General features: G+C 48.4%; 1 protein-coding gene across 1 annotated transcript in view; it reads left to right on the forward strand.

Annotated features, from left to right (window-relative positions):
• The first annotated feature begins 810 nt into the window (after positions 1–810).
• Positions 811–21,295, forward strand: part of LOC142560599 (ileal sodium/bile acid cotransporter-like) — a 33,041-nt gene continuing 12,556 nt past the window's right edge. The window contains exons 1-2 of the mRNA XM_075672813.1: positions 811–1,336; positions 15,561–15,797. Of these exons, the coding sequence (XP_075528928.1) occupies positions 908–1,336; positions 15,561–15,797 (666 nt within the window). The 5' untranslated portion in view covers positions 811–907. The remainder of the gene's footprint in view (positions 1,337–15,560; positions 15,798–21,295) is intronic.

Genomic DNA, 21,295 nt, shown 5'->3' on the forward strand with positions numbered 1-21,295 from the left:
TACTAATAAACTCTCCCCGGCTATTCCTAGTGCCTATGCCATATTACCCCAGGCCGGTTTATGCACTTTTATCAACACGCGGATTTTTTTTTTTAATCCGGTGGAAAATTGCGCGGCACCGGGATTCGAACCACGGACCTCTTGCACGCGAGGTGGGTGGTCTACCTCTACGCCACCGCTGCACTTTGCTGCATCGACTTCAACCAGACTTTAAATCCGCTGAATAGCCTTCTAACTTTTTTCTAGCCTATTTCCGTTTCTAGAAAGGAAAATAAGCATTCTTCTCCTTCTGTTATAATACTGGCCACCTCGGCTTCCTTAATGTGCACCTAAATTTAAGAACACCAGGTGTTTCTTTCCCTTTTTTTGCATTTCGCTCTCATTGAATTACGCCCGCGGCGGCTGGGAAGCCGTCCCGGGACCTCGTGCTTAGTTAGCAGCCGCGCAGTCGAGCGAAATTATCACAACAGAAGCCTTGCGACGATTATTGCGCTACTGTTATTTCGCTACGCGAGAGACTCGATGCGTTCGCATAACAACACGCGAACTCGACAACGTCACCGACAGACAGCGCAGCTACCGTAGCTATCAAAAGCTACAGCTCGCGACGGCAAGCATATCTTGCTAAGGGTCTCAGTGTTTGCTTTGAATCCAGTGTTACGTAAATAAAAACGCGTGCTACTGGCGGTAACACCGACTTAGCAATCTCCCGAGCCGACTGTACGTCTTCTTGGTGGGTCTCCCCCTCCGCGGCCATCGTTATCGCGCTGCCGATAAAGCGAATTGGCGATATCGCCACGTTTCGCCACCTAATCGTCCTTTTTCAGACGCCGACGGCGCATCGTGCAACCAGTTCCCCTCCGGCTGCCGGAGGGTCAAGCAGCTCTCTTTCTTTTTTTCGTTCACAATGCACATCCACCGGTCCGTCGCCTTGGTCCTGTGCGGCCTGTCCTGGACGCTCGTCCTGGGCTCGGCCTCTGGCCTGGACGGCGACACAACTCCCAGGAGCGACGCAGCAAAGGATTCAGCCTACACCTCTACCACAGGACAGGACCTTACAGGCGGGGCCGCGCGCGACAGGGACGGTGTTTCAAACGACACCGACGTCGTGGTTTTCACGCCTCCGGGCCGCATCGACGTGCAGGAAGAACAAGACGTCGTCGTGCGGGTGTCCTTCACGACGCCCGGCAATCGTACGGTATCGGTGACCAGCGCCGACACCGGCGTCGCCACGGTGGACGTTTCGCAGGTGTACCTGCAGGCCGGGGTCAACGGCACCGGCTTCAACCTCACCGTCCGCGGAGTCTTCGTCAGCTACACCAAGATCTTTTTCAAGGTGAGCGCGGCACGAATGGGCGTTGTGTTACGAGGTTGCGGGTTGTCAAGTGAAGTGCCACGCAAAGTTGTGCGGAACAAAAGTAAAACGGGCTTTGTTTAAAGAAAATGAAACTAAAGGAAAGCATATCGAGTACCGCGTCGTGATTCCGGCGGTAACGAAATGCCCACGAAATCACAGACAAGAAAGACGCTGATCGTATGCACACTCTTGACTGCGACCGCAATGACAGCAGCCGACGCAGACAGAAACTGCAGTGCAAAACCGGTATTATGATGGACTGTTATACGGCCACGTCCCGCGCAGAACTAAGTCCTGAGCTCGACTACCAGCCATGATGGTCTCGTTCCGAAGCGGACGGCATGCAAAATTGTTCTTGTAGTTAGATTTAGTGGCACGTTAAACAACATCCAGACTGTCGAAATTATCCCGGAGCCCGCCGCCACGGCGTCCCCTAATGTCCCCTGTGTTGCTTTCGTACGCTAAACCCCATAATTTAATTCTGATGCATTCAGCCGGTGTTCGACAGGCGCCCGAATGTAGCGACCCGTGCTCGTAGGTAATCGCGTGACCGGTAATCGTATCACTGAAGTGCGTCTTCACGTTGTGAATACGGTACGCCCGCACTTCACCTGGCATACACAAATCTTCGCCGTTACGGATTTGAGCGCCCTGCGACAGTTTCGCTTCAAATGGTTCGCTGTGTATTCGTGTCGTTGCAAGCATACGAACCTTATACGGGGCATTTCTTGTAGAAAGCGACCGAGTGACACTAAGGAAAAAAAATCCGCCTGAGCTCATCTTACGTTGAGTTTCTGCGTAATTGCGATTAGCATTAAAGCAATGTGTCGGCACGCCACAGGGGAAACGTGTCCCTCATGATGCACGCGCTGCAGCGAGGCTCCTACTCTCTCGCACTTCCCTCTGGACACGTTGCGCCACCTAGCGCTGCCGCCGTAACTACCCCACGTGGCGAGCGCACGAATATATATCCGACGACTGCCTGAATGTCCATGACGCGGGTTCGTTCCGCCCAGCATCGGATAAAGGTTGAGGAGGAGGAGGAATAAACTTTATTTTAGGACAGCAGATTTCAGACCTAGGCCTCTCTACCTAGATGACGGCCTCGAGCCCTTGGGCCCTGGCGGCATTTTCGGCCTGCTGGATTGCCTTGAGTTGGTCTTCTGGTGCACAGCTGAGCAACACGGTCTTACACTGCTCTCTGGACTCGTGTATTTTATTCCGTGCGGGTGTCCGAGGACAAGCCCATACCATATCTTTGAGGTCGGCCCTTTCTTGACAGAATCTGCATCTATCCGGCTAAAGGTCCGGATATAGTAGCGGTGGTGGGCCACCGGATTCGCATATGTATCTTTTTGTAAGAGGCGCCATGCCGACGCTTGCGGTCTACTTAGCGAAGAGTGCGCAGGAGGGAAATGGGCCCTTCCCAATTTATAGCGTTTGGTGATCTCGTTAAAGCTGGTCATCCGGTCTCTCTCCGTTTCCAGTATTTGCTGCGTGTCGCCTGCTCGGCCCGTCTGTTCTCGAGTCAGGTTGTGCGCTATTTCGTTCCCGGGTCGGGAGGAGTGTGCGGGTGCCCATAGGATGTGAACGTCTCGATCTTCACGAAAGCTGGTCGAAATTCTCGGCGCTTGCATAGTTCTTGACGGCTGTCTGAGCTGCCCACACCCATTGGCTGTCACAGTGACGGCCGTCACCTAGGTAGAAAGGCCTAGGTTTCAAACCTGTTGTCCTAAAATAAAGTTTATTCCTCCTCCTCCTCAATATTTATCCTGTGCTGGGCGGAACTAGCCTGCGTCATATACATTCAGGCAAGCTTGTTCGGATATATTCATGTGCCCATACCCAGTGACCCAGGTTGTCATCAAGGAGTTCACTGAACAGCGGCGCATACCCACTATACGCATGCAAAAGGTGACCGCGTCTCGTGCATTAGGGGCACGTTACAGATCTCCCGGTGGTCGAAATTAATCCGGTGTCCTCCCCCCCCCCCCCCCCCATGGCTTGCTTCATAATCAAATCATCGTTCATCAAACTGAGAATCAGTTTTATTTTCCTCAAGATTCCGTGTAAAGCACGTAAAACCCTCACGTAAAACCCCCAGTATTCAATTCAATTCAAACTCCTTCATTTATTATATATGACACGTATTCTTACTGCAGCCGCACTGGGTGAACAACTTAGGCGACGCAGCGACACGCTGAAATAACTTTTGTGGGGGGCGAAATAACGTTCTTTTACTAGAAAGAGACAATAGAGGAGCACGTAAAAAAACAAGACTTGCCACATCCTGTCGCAGAGCCTCAATCGCAACTTTGCGCTTGTCCGTGTCGATACCCTGTCGCTTGTCTCTGAAATTTTGCGCAATATATTTTTCTCAACTGCCACCTACGATATCTGATAATTTCTTTTCTTTATCTGTCGCTGTGGAGGTTCATAGGCGTCTCGTTTGTTCCACAATCGCTAACACCGATAGACAAAGAAGCCTTCGACCACTTCGTAAAGTACGCATGGACTTCGCCTATACCGGATTGTAATTGCACCGCCCTTAATCAAGACGGACCAATGCTCCCGATGGGATTATTATTTTTCGGAACGCTCGGTAACTTGCGAAAGCGTCGGTTTCGTAAGTTACCCGGCTACCTCGCGAAAGCACCCAGCCAACTCGGCAAGCTCGTTAAATAATCGTAGCTGACATAAGTAACCTTTGTGATAGGCGCGTCAGTGCACCTGATGTCAGCGGCTATTCCTGTTGTACCCCGTACTGTCTACTGTTGCACTTTAGTGTTTTCAAAGTGCACCTTCCATTACACTCTAAAAACATGAATTTGATTATGTCGCTAGGTTTTGAGGCAAATGTAAGCAGTTTCTTGAAAAAAAAAAAAGGATAACCGTTGATTAATGATTTCTGTCGCTCACCCTTGAGTTGTATTTTTTTCCTCCATTGTATTTCTATTTCTTTGATACTGTCAACCCTGTTCCTGGGGTAATTACAGGGAGGGTAATGGGTCGAAAATACATGGTACATAATATTCATACATAAAGCATTATACTCTATGTAACACACAAATTCACTGATGCTATCGGTAATCAACAGCAGAAAAAACAAGGAACAAAGAACAGGGATTGTACAAAAAGTCAACAAGTAAATGCTCATGCCAATACATAGTATACATCATCACACACACAAAAACATATCTAGCACATTTTCAAAATCGACAGACCTTTCATTGCTCACAATCACGTTAGGCAAACTGTTCCACATTTCGAATGTGTCAGGAAAAAGAGAAAAGAAAAGCATCAGTGCGTGTTAAATAAGGTTGGATAGCTCCGCTATCGTTTAGACGATCGCATCTAAAACGATAGATGCGATCGTCAAACGCGAGTTAATGACATCTTAGTTGAAATCAAGAAAAAGAAATGGGCATGGGCAGGACATGTAATGAGGAGGGAAGATAACCGATGGTCATTAAGGGTTACGGACTGGATTCCAAGGGAAGGGAAGCGTAGCAGGGGGCGGCAGAAAGTTAGGTGGGCGGATGAGATTACGAAGTTTGCAGGGACGGCATGGCCACAATTAGTACATGACCGGGGCTGTTGGAGAAATATGGGAGAGGCCTTTGCCCTGCAGTGGGCGTAACCAGACTGATGATGATGATGATGATGATGATGATGATGATGATCTTCTTCCTGATGATATATATTCAGTTTTTCATACAAATAAAATAAGTTGAAAGTCAGTGCTCTTTTACTCTGCCTGTCTGTTATTGCTTTAACTCTGTGCACGCCGTGAGCAACGAAAGGCTACCGCCAAAAAAAAAAAAAAATAAAGAATATAAAGCGAATCGCTTTCTTTGCCTCTTTCGCCCGTTTTCCTGGATGTAGGGATGGTCGACTAATTAATTTATTTGATTGAAGATGAATAATTTGTCACCTGACCTTTAATAGATTAATCGCATTCGATGCAGGTATTTTTTAACTATTAATCGATAAAACATAATTATTGTCAGACACTTCAAGGAGGTTGAAACACAGTTATCTACTTTTGTAGGACCATACTTTAATGTTTTAGAGATGGAACCAAGTTAGAAATATACGGGTATAATGTTGGATAAAGAATAATCTTTAATTTGTTAAACACTAAATAGAGTTGGCACAAGTCTCCTTTCAAAAGATCAACAATATATGTTATAAGATGACAGAGTAGAATTAAACAAGATACGTGGCACTAGTCAGTTCCAGTACGGTACAGTTAAAGAAGAAAATAAGAAAATTTGCAAAAGTGAAAGGTGAAGTCCTACTAAAATAGGCAGGGCATTGAAGTATGCACAGGGGAAAAGAAATTTACTGACTTAGGACTGTAAACCACATGCACTTTTCTGCAGAGCGAAGGAACGTCAAGTGGCTGGGACCGTTTGCGAGAAACCGACACATTCTTTGAATAGCCGCGCGGCCAGCACGGGAGAATAGACGCTCAGAAGCTACAGCTTTGCCGGAATCGACACGAACTCCATCGCTATGTCATATACATGCTCCAACCTGTCGCGCGTGCTGCGCCACCTCTTTAGCGGTCTGGGAGCGACACGACGATCAACGACTGCGTTGCCATGGTATGCCTTGAATTGAGGACATTTCAAGCCTCCGTCTTCGGGTGGCGTGGTGGAGTGGGGGGCAGAGAGGGGAAGCGCTGGGCTTGTGCGATTCCATTATGGTACGATTTCAAAATTTTCGCGCCACTCCCGTCAAGCTCTAGAAAACGATTCATCGAACATGTCTAATCGATTAAGTCGATTAAATGAAAGGTGGACATCGATGAGGAATAAACGCTTTGCGGCATACCTTTCATCGATCAATAGTTCGTCGATATTACCAACCCTGTTTTATGGGTGGGTGATTCATGATGGGTGGTCAATCTCTGCAAAGGAAATCGTTCGTTCGTTCGTTCGTTCACGCTATTCGCTTACCTTGACAATGATCGTCAACGGTTTCAGCAATTTTTTCTTTATCCCCTGGAGCTTTGACTAAAAGTGGGGTACGAATTTTAGGGCGTCAAGCGCCCATGATCCCTGTAAAGTCGCTGAAGACTGGACGATAAGTTATCGCCCCGACGCTGATGTGACAAACGTGGGGCGAGTGAGGGTCGGTGACGGAACTCGCTCATAGAGAAAAACTACCACCCTCCGTAGTTAATATGGCGTGGATCTGCTGAGCACGAGGTCGCGGGTTCGACTCCCGACTGCGGCGGCCGCACTATGAAGCGGGGGAATACAAAGACGCTCGTGCACCGTGCTCGGGTGCACGTGGAAAAACCCCGGGTTGACAAATCTAACCCCGAGCCCTCCACAACGACGTTCCTCATAGGATCACATCCCACTACGTTAAACACCCCATCATTGTTTAACATCATAATAATTAAAAAATCCTCATCTGTGGCTGAGAGAGAGAAAGAGAGAGAGAGAGAGAGAGAGAGAGAGGCGTGTGAGTTTCAGCTTTCAGGATGGCAACGGCCTCCGAGATACGGTCTTAGGCTACCGTGGATTCACTGTTGATTCCTTCACGTGACCCTGGGCATAAATCTTTTGCATAACTAACCTACTTGCACCCTTGCTTTTCGAAGAAAAGAGTACAAATACATTACTATAAGGTAGCAATATGTTTTCCCCCTTTATCAAGTGTATGACTGTTCGTATGACTGTTTTTGACCTGCTCTGCAGGTCTGCGCTTTTCATGATTCCGAAGATGCATGACGCGGGGTGAAACTAAATGTCCAATGGACAGAGCTACTTGGCACTTGAAGGAAATATTTCTCGACGAAGTCAAGCCTGCCTGTCGAAGCGCTGGCCCGAGCCTGAAACGTCCCTTGACCAACCGTTGTTGAGCACTTCAAGCTTCCGTCGCCCTGTGAACCCCGCGTCACTGTTTCGACATCTCGGCTAACGTTTCAAAGTAACTACGGTGCCGCAAAAATACGCGATTTCCTGTCCCGTCTCTCGCCATTCAAACAATGCGCGGACTGAGGTGTAGCGCAAGATAAAAACTGAACAGTTTCTCGCCGGCTATGCCACTTCAAGGGAGACGAAAGTAAAACTTGCAGCGGGGAAACAAAGGGGCACGTTGCGTAAGCAGGGGTGTCCGTACCAACATAGCTTAAGGCGATAAAATGGGAGTCAAAGAATAGATAGCGACCACAGACTAAGGGGGCTCGTTAAACGATAACATTCAAAAGAACTGTTTTGAGAGCGAAAAAAAAAAGAAACGCGTGATTCTTGGCTTCGGGCTTGCCGTGGTTCGCTTACACTTGGTCACAAAAGCTTGTTGCCAAGCGCGCAGGTCGAATACAAAGTTTACCTTCGCATATACACGCGAAAGAAAAACCGAGCCTTTCTTTGGCTACGGTTGAACCCGTATAAAGCGAATTAATACCCATGTTCAGCACGCGAAACTTATTGACCGATACTCATGTGAAGTGATACCATCATTAGGAACTGAACATTGGATGTATCGAATATGGAAAGCCTACTCACCCGACTCTTCGGGGCGCGCTTTTGCCCTGGGCATGCCGCGCTGGCACTGTGCCGGCAATGAAGGAAGTCACTTGGATCAGGTCTAGGCAGCCTCTGTCATCGAGCACCGCTTCGTTAGCGACGCCGAGAAACAGTTCGAGGCGCACGCAGAAATTACTGTCTTTACTGCGCGTAGTCTTGTTTTCTGGAAGCGGATTCCTGCCTTGCTTCTCTCCCGCCCTGGACATATCCGATCCGCGTATAACTAACGCGTCGCAAGAGTTCGCGTGAGGTCGTTATAAGCGAATTCGAGCGCTTCAAATCCCCCGATCGATAGAAATATCTTGAGCGCATAAGTCCGCTCGTAATAACCGGTTTCGATTGTACGTTACCCGAACGGTGCAACGGAGAGTGAACAAAGACAAGCCTCCGCCTGGAGGGCAGCGTTTCGACAAGGGGACAAGTTAAACAACACACGTCATCACAAATGGTTTGTCAGAGAACATTGCTGGCGTACGCTGTGCTCAGGGGGTCTCGTAAGAATTGAAATCAAAGGATAGAACAGAAATTGGCAGAGTGCAGGATGTCCTCTGACGATCGATTCGACAGTATCTTACCCCGAAAAACGTTCATGACGTTTATTGCTCACATAACTTGGTACTTCGATCGTTCAGCTGAGCGCGCGCACGCAAACTCACCAAGCGCCGAAAAGAAATGAACAGAAAGGGCCAGCGCCTGTTTAACTCTACAATGTCCGTCTATCTGTTTAACTCTACAATGTCCAAAGGACCAGCCCTTTGTGAGCGCTGAGTTCAACAATGAATCATGTTACCAACTCGCCCGACTTTCAGTTCTATTGTAGCCTCGGTACTGCGATAGTAATATTCCGGAACAACCAGATCGGAACAGAGCTTTCTGGACAGCTTAAGGAGTTTGAGTGTAGTAGTACCACAAGGAAAACAAGGACAAAAAGAATGCTGCTTCGAGCGTGTGCATTATGCTTTTTGTTCTACTCGCATTAAGTACCCGAAGTCCGTGATGGCAGAGACTTGTCCGTGCGGGCTCATTATACATGAGGTGGTAGTGCGACGAGTGGCCTTTCTGCGCGGCTGTTTGTCAAGCGAAGGTGTTCCCTAGTTTGTTCTTTTCCCCCTCTCGGTGGCTGAAATTTATTTATGTCGGAACTTGCGACTCGTCTTGTGAAAGTAAGCTTGTGAAATGTTTTTACCTGCTCCCTTCGAAGAAACTTCCTCCCGTCCGTATTTCCGCAGAGACGATTCGCCGGATTAGGTTATTTTCGTGTGCCGCCATGTTTCGTTTCTCGCCGAGTATTCTATTTTTATTTTAGTCAACGTCGCAGCAGATGAGGAGCCGGCGCCTACACAAGGCGTCAACGTCTGCTTGCACAAATAAAACAAACAACAACAACAATACCGTCGCGTATGCAGCTGGTGGGTGGACGGGTGTTTTTATCAAGCAAACTCTTGTTAGAGAAACAGCCCCAGCTGCTTCGGACGAGAGGCGGTGTTTCGCACTGATTGTCGTTGATTTTTTTTTGGTTGACTGGGGAGGACGTTCAAAAAGTTGGCAACAAATGTGTCGCTGGTGCTTTCCCACAACGTTGTGGTCGAGGCAAGGGGCAGTGATCGTTCTCATGGCAGGAGTCATACTGGCAGTGCCGATGACGCTAGAGGCGTACCGAGATGATATTTTCTCGACTTTTCACATTTTTTTGCGTTTAATGAATGTTATGGGCCTCGGAACCCTAGGATAAAATAATAAGCGTAAGGAAGGCCTTACGTAATTTAATGCATTAGCTCTTCAACGAAACCAGTTTCGCATTCCTTATCCCAAGAAGTGTATGTGTCGTTACGTCATGATCAAGAAGGTGGTCACGTGGGTGCTGAATATCTCGTCGTTCTCGCAGTCGATCCGGCTTACGCGGTGATCTGTTTCTCTCCACACCGTGGCCCGATGTAGCGTCAGTGTAGACAGTCGAGCCAGCTGGCGCTAGTGCCCAATGTTTTGCTGAATCAGCTCCCACCCCCGACCACTTTCGGCGTCGTGACAAATTTGACACACACACACATCTCTTGGGAAATGAAACTAAAACTGTTTCCCAGGAAAGTCGTTATAGTAAATACTTTAGGGCGCTCTTGGGGCTTGCTAGTAATTCCATTTTTTCGGTAGGCTGTACCTTCATTTAACAAAAGGAGGGGGATGGAAACTAGAAGTCGAAAGTGTCGTATCAGTAATCGATTGATTCTATGCGGCTTGCGAGTTTCAGCTTTCAACTGACACGAGAGATGCATAAATGCCTAACTGCTACATACCGTGTAAGGGTGCTGGTTCAAACCCTGTCTTTGCTCTTTTTTACACTGTGCATTTACATATTAATGACGTGGCGCGCGAATGTAGTGGGTATTATTTATGGCCAGTTTCACACACACACACAAAAAAAACGCGTCTTTTTCGCGGTTGCTTCAGAGAAGAACGTTCGGCGCTTACGTGAGTTTCAAGCAGTAAGGAAAGGGTTAACGAAACTGATGTCTTGATGATCGTTCTTTTTCAGTGTAAAAAAAATTGCTCGGGCCAAACACTAACGTGTTATTGGGCAATCTGTAGCTAAAAGCCTCGACAGCGTTTTTTAACCAGGGATTTGTATGTCTATATTAACGTTCAGTATGCTTTCTGAAGTTTGAATTTGTTCGAGTGCTTTTCGCTGCTTTAAGAGGGGGGACTTTGGGCCCGTTGGTCCGACATCTTTAAAGAGGAAAATAACCACGACTTCAGACGGGACATGACGAGGTTCGTCCTGTTCACTCCTTCATCACGTCCTGTCTGAAGTCGCGGTTCTTTTCCTCTTTTCGCTGCTTATTTTGTATTATTGAATTTACTTGATCGACCGACTTGTGTTAATCGCAGAAGCTTGCTGTAGAACGGGGCATTTTCGTTTTTCTATATTGAGTGCTTAACCACGTTTGCGCGAGGTGGTTTATTGCGGGAGAGTTTTCGTATTACCTAGCGGTATCATCCTACGATAATGAAACCATTTCTCGTTTGTGGAAAATTTCGTGCAGATAAATATAAAATCAAGACCAACACTTTTTCGTTGCCCACCAGCCGCAAGTTACCTTGGGTGGCCCAGACTGTATCGGTGCCCCGGCATTTTGCTGCTGTTACGTCTTGCTAAAAGTAAAGAAGTAGACAAGAGATGCCTATGGACGAGAAGCGACGAACTCGCGGAGCGAAATAGCTGTGAAGCATGGAATGTGGTCCTGTTATGGGGACTGCTTGCTTTCGTCGCAACAGGAGTGAAGTTTCGTTCGTAGTTCTTCTGAGGTGGCTCGTTGCTTAGCGCGGAATTCGAAAAACCCCCTGGGCGTCCCAGGTTAAGGAAGCGTGCGTCACCGCAAACGACGTGACACGTCGGAGGGCTACGACATCAAAGGACGTCGCGCCCGCTCCTGCGCAGAAATTGGTGATTGCTCACGTGATTATATTCTCGACGAGGCATACACAGCTAAGCAGCAGTTCCGCGCGACTTGGCATTTCCTGTATTACTGCCGTATTGAAGGCTCGTTCTTCGTACTTGTCTGCCGCGTCTCTCTTGCAACGTGCCAATGCGTTTCAGCGACTCAAGAAAAACGATTCCCCGAGTATCCTTAAAAGATATGTTCACTTATTTATAAGAAAATTATTAAACACATAATAAAAATGAATTTTATTTTAGGGCGTTCTATTTCTTTTTTTTTTTTAGAACTCATAGCCAGGCCGGTGTCCGTGCTCGACCCTTTCTTGGCGTTCGCTAGGGAGGGCGGCCTCGTACACTTTAAACACGTGTACCCGCCGTGGTTGCTCAGTGGCTATGGTGTTGGGCTGCTGAGCACGAGGTCGCGGGATCGAATCCCGGCCACGGCGGCCGCTTTTCGATGGGGGCGAAATGCGAAAACACCCGTGTGCTTAGATTTAGGCGCACGTTAAAGAACCCCAGGTGGTCAAAATTTCCGGAGTCCTCCACTACGGCGTGCCTCATAATCAGAAAGTGGTTTTGGCACGTAAAACTCCAAATATTATTATTATTATTATTACTTTAAACACGTGACCTCGGCCAAGTTCCAGTTGCTCAGTTTGTTCCTTCCCCACAACCGCTTCTACAAAATAGGCTAAGAAACCGTCGCTATCTCAGTAAACATATATCCATCCACCCACCGTTTTAAAAGGCGTCGCTCACTAACTCACAATCGCAACGGACGCATCGCCACTTCATTAGAAACGTGAACTACGTCACCCCAAAATCATGGCCGCTGGTCAACGCAAGGTTGCTCGTTCGATTCCCGGAAGCGGTGGACGCTATGTTGCGGTTCAGTATTGCAAGAACGCTCACACGTATTTAGATTTGGGTGCAGGTTAAAAAGAAAACGTCGTGCGGGCATAAATTTTATCCGCAGCGAGTCGACTACAGCGCCTCTCGTAGCCTAGAGGTGAGACTCGGGAAAGTTAAACCCGAGATATGTACGTCACGCTCCACCGTACCGGCGCCCTGCAGACTCTACAGTCTCTGGAGGAGATTTCGCACGCAAGGCTGCTCTGACGGCGCAAGACTGTTTCCTTTTCACGATTGTCGATGGCCCACGATATCCGCCCCCCGCCCCCCCATACTCGTCTATTTGAGCCGTCCGCGAGGTAGTTTATCCACCCGCCAATTGTTACATGAACAGTGTGATCGTTACCGACGTATAGTCACGTCCCAAGAAACATTGGAGTCCTGAGCAAGATAGCCGCTATCGGCGATGCGAAAGCACGCACCTCAACAAAAGGGGGCGTCGGGCGCCCAGCCAGTTCGTTCGCAGATTGAAGACAAGCGTCGCAGTCTCTCAACGCGATGACATGTCCAAGAAGCAGCGCGTCCTATGTTGTCGTTATCGAGGAACCGATAGATATCGACACGAGGGGCGACCAACGAACTCCCGAGTCGAGAGCAGGTGTAGCTGCCATGTCTGCGGCAGCCTTCCAGTTGTCACCAATTGTGAGCGCGTCAGAGATAAAGCTCAGGAAGTAGCTTTAGGGCCTGTACGTAAAGTGTCTTATGCGACGTTCTTCTATTTCTTTTTTTTTTCGCCATACATGTTCACTCAAATGCGAATTGCCTAATACGATTGCGAGGATCATTCGCGATCTTCATTTCTGGTCCATCTTGGCCCGGACTTTCTGTAAAAACAAGACAAATATTAATGCACATACTAGATGCTCGTAAGGTGAACGATGCCGCGAGGTGCTGCGAAAACCTAAGTAGATAAAGGTCTCGTAAGTTACTGTAATAATGGGTGCAATATTTTGCTGTATGCTACTGTATCTTTAATGTTGCGGATATGGACTTACGTTCGAAATGTGCTGTTTGAACCTTGTTTGTTGTCATGTTTTTTTTACTGAGGCGAATAAACGAGGTGACGGCACCAGTAAACGGTTCTGGACAGTTCTTGGAATATGCAAAAAAGATGAGTCACGTGTTATCTACAGGCATCACGTGTATAGCACATGGAAAGCGAGAGAGATAAAAACAAATGGGAAAGGCAGGGATCTTAACTGGAAAAAGAAGGCTTCTACTTTGTTACTCTACGCTAGGAGAGGGTCACTCTAAATTCTTCTCAATATTTTCGATTTATGATAAAACGGAAACGAGATATAGCCGCGGTGGTGTCTACGGAGACCTATCCACGGCTTGCCATTTTATGGCGGAACTGAGCAACGCCCTTTGGTTCTCGCGTGCCTCCGTAACAAAAATAAAGAAAGAAAAAACAGAAATTGCGTCGCCCTAGCTTCTGTCTTCAAGGAGGCGAATCCGGCCGCTTATTGTACGTTCCGAGTACAGCGAGATAACGTCGCGCAGTGGCGAGCGAAAAAAAAAAAAAAACCTGTGCGAACGAACCCGACCTTGCCGTTACCTCGCCGAGGAGGAAGAAACTCTGTCGGAGTACACGCGGCCTGAGATCGGTAGCCCGCCCATGGCGCAGGTCACGGAGAAGGCACTCGCCGACCTGCGTATCTTTGGAGTGCTTGCAAGCGTGACTCGAGGACAGTTTTATCTTACGCAACATACGCGCAGTTCAAAACAAAGCGCCAGTACGTATAGTTTCCCAAGGAAATCAAGCGAGCGAGATATAGGTGCCTTGGCCCTCCCGACCTGGCAAGTTGCACTCGAGGATACAACGAAACTGAGAGAGAGAGAGAGAGAGAGAGAGAGAGATAGATAGATAGATAGATAGATAGATAGATAGATAGATAGATAGATAGATAGATAGATAGATAGATAGATAGATAGAGAGAGAGAGAGAGAGAGAGAGAGAGAGAGAGAGAGAGAGAGTGCAGCTGCAGCAAACCGTGAGACCCTGTCAACCGACGTGCCGACCTATTCCAGGTCGGCTGCCATAAAGCATGTACTTCAGAAAGAAAAAAAAATGCAATGGTACAGACACCTACGTTCCATGCTGGAACATTCATAGTGCTCTACACTGATAGTCCGCTGGAACCCACATGCTGAAATCGGCAGGCCGGTGATATCGGGGGCAAGTGCCTGTCGGTATGAGCTTACTCTTGTGTGTATTGTCTACAGCGCACGTCCGCGTATTGGACAACGTACATTGTACCATAACACAGTCACCAGCCACCTACCTTTCCCTGTATTTCCCACTTCCCCCTTCCCCAGTGAGGAGCAGCAGGGTAGAGACACGCTATCCAGGCCGACTTCTCCTCCTTTCTCTTCATCAAACTCTCCTACCTCCCTGATGTTTTGTGTCCAGGCAGGCCGGTCGCACGCGGCACTTGTGCCAGGGTAGTACAAAAGTTGTACATGAGACCTCTTCCCCACATGGAGCTGGGGTTTGGAGCGACAGAAATATACCGCCTACTTGAGGACCAGAACTCCAAATCAGTGGTAGTTGTCCCTCGTGGCAGTCTTTAATACGCATGTTGTCATTTGCGACACAGATGTACGACAGGAGATCCGCCGACTTCTCGTCAAAGGACATGTAAATCAAAGTTTAATACCGCTGTCTCACGTTATCTCTTTCTAATCGTTTAGCGAATATATCGAGTAGCATCTCAGCAACTGTTCTCGCTTCGACGAAAATGCCGGACTCTCCGGTGTGGCTTCAGCCGACGCTGGGCAATTGACGTCTTACCAAAGCTGAGGTCCTGAGAGCTCCACACCTTGGAAGCCCTGAAAGCCGCACGAGCACTTCTGTGCTACCTGAGCAGTGAACGCAACAAATTTGAGTGCCAGACTAGAATCAATATTTATTAGTGAAGGTTTGGGAATATTACAGGTACTTAGTAGGCAGAGTGAAGTCACCTCCTGCACGAAAAAATTATCATATATAAGCTCATGATAGCAAGGTAATGTATCGCAACATAAGAGTGAAAAAAAGTCAGTGATACGAAATAAACGAGAATAATTTACTAGCGTTGTTCCAAGGGCACTCCAAGAAAACGAACAAAGTAAATTGTCTTGTTAGTCTGCCCGCCACCGCGATGCGTTTTGTCTAGTGCACATAGCTAACGAACTCTCTTGCCTAGTTTCTCTTCCTTAACCCTATTTCCCTCCTTTACACGTGTACGGTAGGCAGCTGAACGTTTAGTCACTCTCTCCTCTCTCCCTTCAAATCATTTTTCTTTACTAACTCTGCGTGTATAATACGCAGACATGCCTGCTGGAGGACGACGCAGAGACGAACTGCACGGAGAACAGCTACCTGGTCGCCGTGCTTCGAAACCCCACGGTGCTTCAGCAGTCATTCCCGTACCTGATCGCGATCATCGTGTCCATCAACTACGTCAGCATGGGCTGTCAGATAGACCTGAAGCTCATCGTCGATACGCTCAAGAAGCCGCTGCCTCCGTTCCTGGGTTGCGCCTGCCAGTTCCTCTTCATGCCCCTGGTGAGAACTATGGTTACGTGTGTACAGTGTGGCCCCCTTGCGTGAGCTAGAGGAACTAAGTCCGGTTTGTTTAACTTGTAGCACTCGTTGAACGGCGCACCAGTACACGAGCACGGGAGAAAGGTTATTTTGTTCTCGTGCGAGGCTACGATTATTGTTTGATATGAAAACTCGCGTACAGTGCATAGAGAGTGAACTAGGGAAGGAGCATGCTGGCAGCTACCACCGAGAGGGGCACAAAGCCTGCCTTTAGTTAAGGCAGGAGTTCTGGTAGGAACAGTCGTCGCTGTAGCTCTGTGGTAGGGCATCGCACGCCAAATGCAGAAGCTGTTGGTACGGCTCCCACCGGATACAAGCTGTCTTTTCGTCCAAATTTGTTTTATTCTTCCTAATTATTTCTAGGTGCGTATCAATTAAAAGAAGTTAATTTCCTCTGTACCTTCCTTGGTTTCATTGTGTGCTGGTCTCTTGGGGTTGTCGCTGACGAAAACGTGAGCCTCGCGGTTCACTTTATTCTTCATCGAATAAGTGTATGTAAGTGACATATTAAGTGTTTGAGGTAAAGAGAGTTCGGGAGGTTGTTTTGCTGGAGATAAAAGTACTCGATTTGGTGCGTCGCGCGTGTTCGTGAGGTTGCGCGAGCGAGTGGTAATGATATGCGCACTGCCCCCTCACGCACTGTGACGCTGAAGTGTTGATACGAAATATACATAGGCGCCTACTGCTCTTATCTCACTAAAGTAATGCGTTGCTTCATCGATTTAAACGAATGGTGTCGCGTCAAGATTGTGCCTTATCAGTCGATCTACCTCATGCACTAGGTGTTTATTTCCTCCTCAACGTCCTGGTAGCTTCACTGCCAGTGGATACAATGAATACAATGGAGAGGGAAGTAGGTAATTTCCTATCCTTCCGCCAGACCCGCAATTTCTTATCGTGACTTCACCATAGCACTTATCTCTCTCGCCATGCTTGAGGCGCCAGCCCAGGGAAAAGATGTTTGTATTCCGCGTAAGTCTGGTCTGAGATCGATGAGTGCCACGGAGCAGCGGTCGCTGTTATCGTGTACAATCTCTTAGTACGGGGAATCCAAGGGACAGGACGAGGCCTCGTTGAATGGGGTCAGGGATGTTATTAGAGAGTTTTCGGTTACGGGAGGCAAGGGGCTTGTGCACGCAGGAACTAGGGTCGACGGTACTGCGCCTGCGCACGGCCTGACGTAGAAGTCTGCGCATGCGCAGTACCGTGGCCCCTAGTTCTTGCGTACGCAAGCCGCTTGCGTCCCTTAATCTAAAACTCTTTATTAAAACGTTTTCGACGACACAAGTTCTCCAAGCTGGGTTAACGCTAATGTTAAAATTGGGCGCAGGCTGACTACACTGTAGGCACGCACCCAGCTCCAAGATCTATAGCTGATCGATAGATTCAGCTAGATTCAGATAGATTCGGTAGATTCGTGCTCTGTCAAAACTCCAGTTGGTGTTGCCGCAGGGCGTAAAAGGAAGCTGCAGTTATCAGCTGGAAAGTACGGGATGAGCGTGCCCTGAATTTCTGTAAATTTCTTGGATTTTATTAAACACATAAGCTGCAGCTTAATGCTAAAAGGAAAACGAAAGTAAATCTTGAAATAATTAGGAGAACCGATTCTAGAGTCTGGGTTTTTATACCGCGGCTGTTTATTCCAAGCCGCGGTATATACGCCGTACGACGCCAGATTGATTGCCTTTCTCGTACAACCGTGCTCGCAGGAATCGCTCTAGCAGAGGGGGTGCCACCTTTGTCGCTAGGGCAGATGGGCACAATGCTGATGTGTCCGTAAAACCCGAGAGCACACGTGAACACGCGTCAGTTCCACGTGTTTATTTATGCGTATTTGTTTGACAGCGAAGAAAATATGACGCACATGCGGTGACCACAGCGGGCCCTCGATGACGCAGCTCGTGATATATGCAGTCAAACGCGAGCTACACGAAAGCCTTCTATCGTAAACCTGTTCGCGTGATATTATTGGCAACGTTCAGTGCTTCGTACGTCTGCATCGGCTCGCGGACTTGAATGGTTTGTTAAGTGGGTGTCAAGCTTCCCAATTCACTAGGAAAGGACTTCAGTGAACCTCAAGTAGCTTGTGAGCAATCTAATCTTAGACGTTCTTAGGAGTTAAACATTTGTTTCTCCCTGTCGAGTGCTCTTTCGAGTGAACACATACTGTCGCGAGTAACCCTTCTTCAAACATCTTGAGGCTTTTGTTTCTCGTCAGAAGCGTGAGGTTCCTCTTGAGCTGAGGGTTACACTTTCTTTTTTTGTCGTTGTGAAACGACAACGATACACACACTGCCGCGAGAAACACTTGTTCGAACATCTTGAGGCTTTTGTTTCTTGTCAGAAGTGAGTTTCCTCTTGAGCCGCTGAGAGTTATATCTTTTTTGTTGTTGTCGTTGTGAAACACATCTTGAGCCTTCACAGTGGCGAAAGTCGACTAGATTGCGCGCGCGCAGAGAATGTAAAGCTATAGATGTGGCTGCGGCAGCGCAAACAGACCGGATCGCATGCAGAGCATCTTATTTCTCACACAACCGACAAGGTGCACAAACATACACACACCAGCATCCATCCTTGAGCAAAGACTTAGACAATGCGCGTTCTACGAGCGCTTACGACCGTCTCACTCCCGTGCAAGAGCTACTGCTCGCCGGCCCGCACTTGTGCGGCACGTACGTCAGACGTGCTTGAACGCTCGCAGTGAACACAGCAGCACAGGTGCCATTGAAACAGACTTGTTTGCCAAGCGCGCACCAAGGCGGACGCCTCAGTCATTGACGTCTGCTTCTGTGGGAGTGTCCTCCGTGCCTCTAAGTGATTTCGAGGCCTTGCTCTAAAGAAAGTGAATTGGTAAAAAAAGAGACTGTGTAGTCACTCTTTTGTTCTACTAACTTAAAAACAATGTTATGGGGCTTCACGTCTCGGAACTGCGCAATGGCTTACGAGGGGCGCGGTAGTTATCGGCTACGAATGAAAGGGTGAGCATTCGCAAGCATACTCCGTATTTTGGTAAAGCTGACTAATTAACTTACTTCTTTAAAGCGCAAGCTTTACTGGCAGCGAACTTGCGATTTCGCCGTGGCGGTGCTCCGAGGAGGCACATGACGTCACAACGCGCGCCTCGTCGCGGATATTTTTCTCTCTCTCTCGCTACCTAGTCACTACTGCGCATGCGCCGCTAGTAGCACCGAGCCACAGGTGTTCCGCCGCTGCGCAGCGCCGCGCCTCCCCGCCGCCGTATGGTATGACGTCACACCGCGTTCCTCGTCGTTGCGTTCGCCTCCGCTCGCTTCACCAGCTGCGTCGCATGCCTGATAACATGTCGGAGGGATGAAAAGAAGAGCTCGCGTGCGCCGCAACCACAGTTGAGGTGGCAGTATGGACGGCGACAATTCTGATAAGCAGGAGGAGGCCTCGAATCGACATCGGAACGAGATGAAGAGGAAACAAATCACCCAGGAAACAGACGAACAGCACGCTGAACGACTGGCTAAACGCCGCAACATAGGTAGACAACCAGACTAACCTGGACTTGCAATCAAGATTAACCAAGGCTGGCCATGCTATGCCTTAGCTTTCGCTACGTTTATCCTGGCATCGCCGAGATAAGCCACTGCGAATTTTTTGCCATTCACCATTATTGAGCGGAAATGTTTAGACTGCGCTGGCTGTGTTTATACTGCATTTATACTGCGGTGTTTTTACCTGCAACTGTTACGACCATACGCCAGCGTTCTGGCATTTTGACACCATCGAAATACGGCCGCCAGGAAGTTAAACCTGCCCGACTTCTCCATGGGTTGGTAGGTTTTTAGGTGGTTTTGGGTAGGATTCTCTTCTCACCGAGCACCAACGGTGCCACCTGATGGACTGCTGGAAGCTCGTGGACAAAGCCGACGAGTCTGCATAAAGAGCAGTCGTCTTTCAGTAGCTGCACAGCCACGTGACTATGTGTAACGTAGGCACTGCATTGCGTTCGTCGAAAGCAGGTTCCGTCTTAAAGAAGCAGGCCCCCTGTGAGTACTTTTGCCCATAGTTTTTCTACAAAAGCAGCTATAATTACTAGAGCGAACTCTCGCGCTGCAGCCGTTCAGTTACCATTGGAATGGTAGTACACGGGCTTGTTTAATCTTGGTGCTTGCTGTTTCAAACACTCTTGTGACGTCATTTATTACGCTTCATCTTTCGATACTACCAGGCACTCAGTTTTCCAGACAGGGCTAGGCAAATAGTCCGTATTCACGCGCGTATTCATTGCGAATAGTCACACTTATGTTGCAATAATTTGTTCGGAATGATCACTGTGCACAGTCGCAAAGCCATTCGAAACTAGAAGGATGAAGTTCAGGCGAATCCACGTATAATCCATCATTTCAGTGCTGGCTGAACCGCCTTACCTACAGATCCCGAGGACACTATATTGCCGGAGTTTCCTTCAGAACATTTTAAAAGAAACTCTGTGTTTTCGCCAATACCCAGCAGCTTGTAGCCGCAGCCATGCGCTGTCTGCAGGGCGCGTCTGCTTGAGAGAGAGAGAGAGAGAGTAAACACATTTATCCTATCCACAGATATCTGACTCGCATGAAATGTGGGTAGGATATCGGGAGCCCTCAGTCCAAGGCCTCGCTTGTAGCGTTCTCCAGCGCGTCGCTGAAGCAGACCTCAAAGTACCGTTTGACCCTAATGTGAAGAAACCGTGGCCAGGCTCTTGGCAGTGGGTTTAAACCTGAGGGATGTGGAGGAGATTGGGGTGGTGTCATGTGGGGAAGCAGTCCCATGAAATGTCAGGATATTGGTGTAGTTTAAGCAGTGGCGGTACAGTGGTGGGTCTTCTCGACGTTGTTGACTAGTACGTATAGTCGAAGAACGGAAGCCTTAGCCTCGAGCAAACGCTTCGACTTGATGAATGCGTTATGAAGACTTCCTGCGAAGACTAGTCTCCTTGTGGATACGTCGAGTCTAGTCTTCCGCTGGCCCTGTCTTATTGGCAAGCAGGACATCCAAGACGTACGTGACGGATTCTCAGATCATACGCGAGGTGGCACGAGCACCTGCAGCAGACTCTAGGCACTATAAATTTCACGACACTTAAGTAATCTGCGGCACTGTCGATTCCTCTGCTGTTAGTTCCACGACAGTTGGTTGACTTATTCTGAACAGTTTTATTTCAGAGGACAGTTTGCCAAAGTGCGAATGGTTGAAGCTTGGGCCGGTCGCTGCATGGGCACATGTAGTGAGTGGTAAAACTGAATAGACTGACGGGACACAAAAAAGAGTGCTAGATCACTCTGATGATCCTTTGCTTACCCTGTCGTGCGCTGTTCCCTCATATCTAGCATGGCATGGCCTGGTCATGGTCAGCTAAAGCCCAATTTAGGCAAGTGACTTGTGCCCCTTTTACATGGCCAAACTTATAATGGACGGTCGACCTGCGTGGAAATATTCAAGAGTGGCTCACT

The sequence above is a fragment of the Dermacentor variabilis genome, chromosome 10 (assembly GCF_050947875.1).
Source record: "Dermacentor variabilis isolate Ectoservices chromosome 10, ASM5094787v1, whole genome shotgun sequence".
NCBI lineage: Eukaryota > Metazoa > Arthropoda > Arachnida > Ixodida > Ixodidae > Dermacentor > Dermacentor variabilis.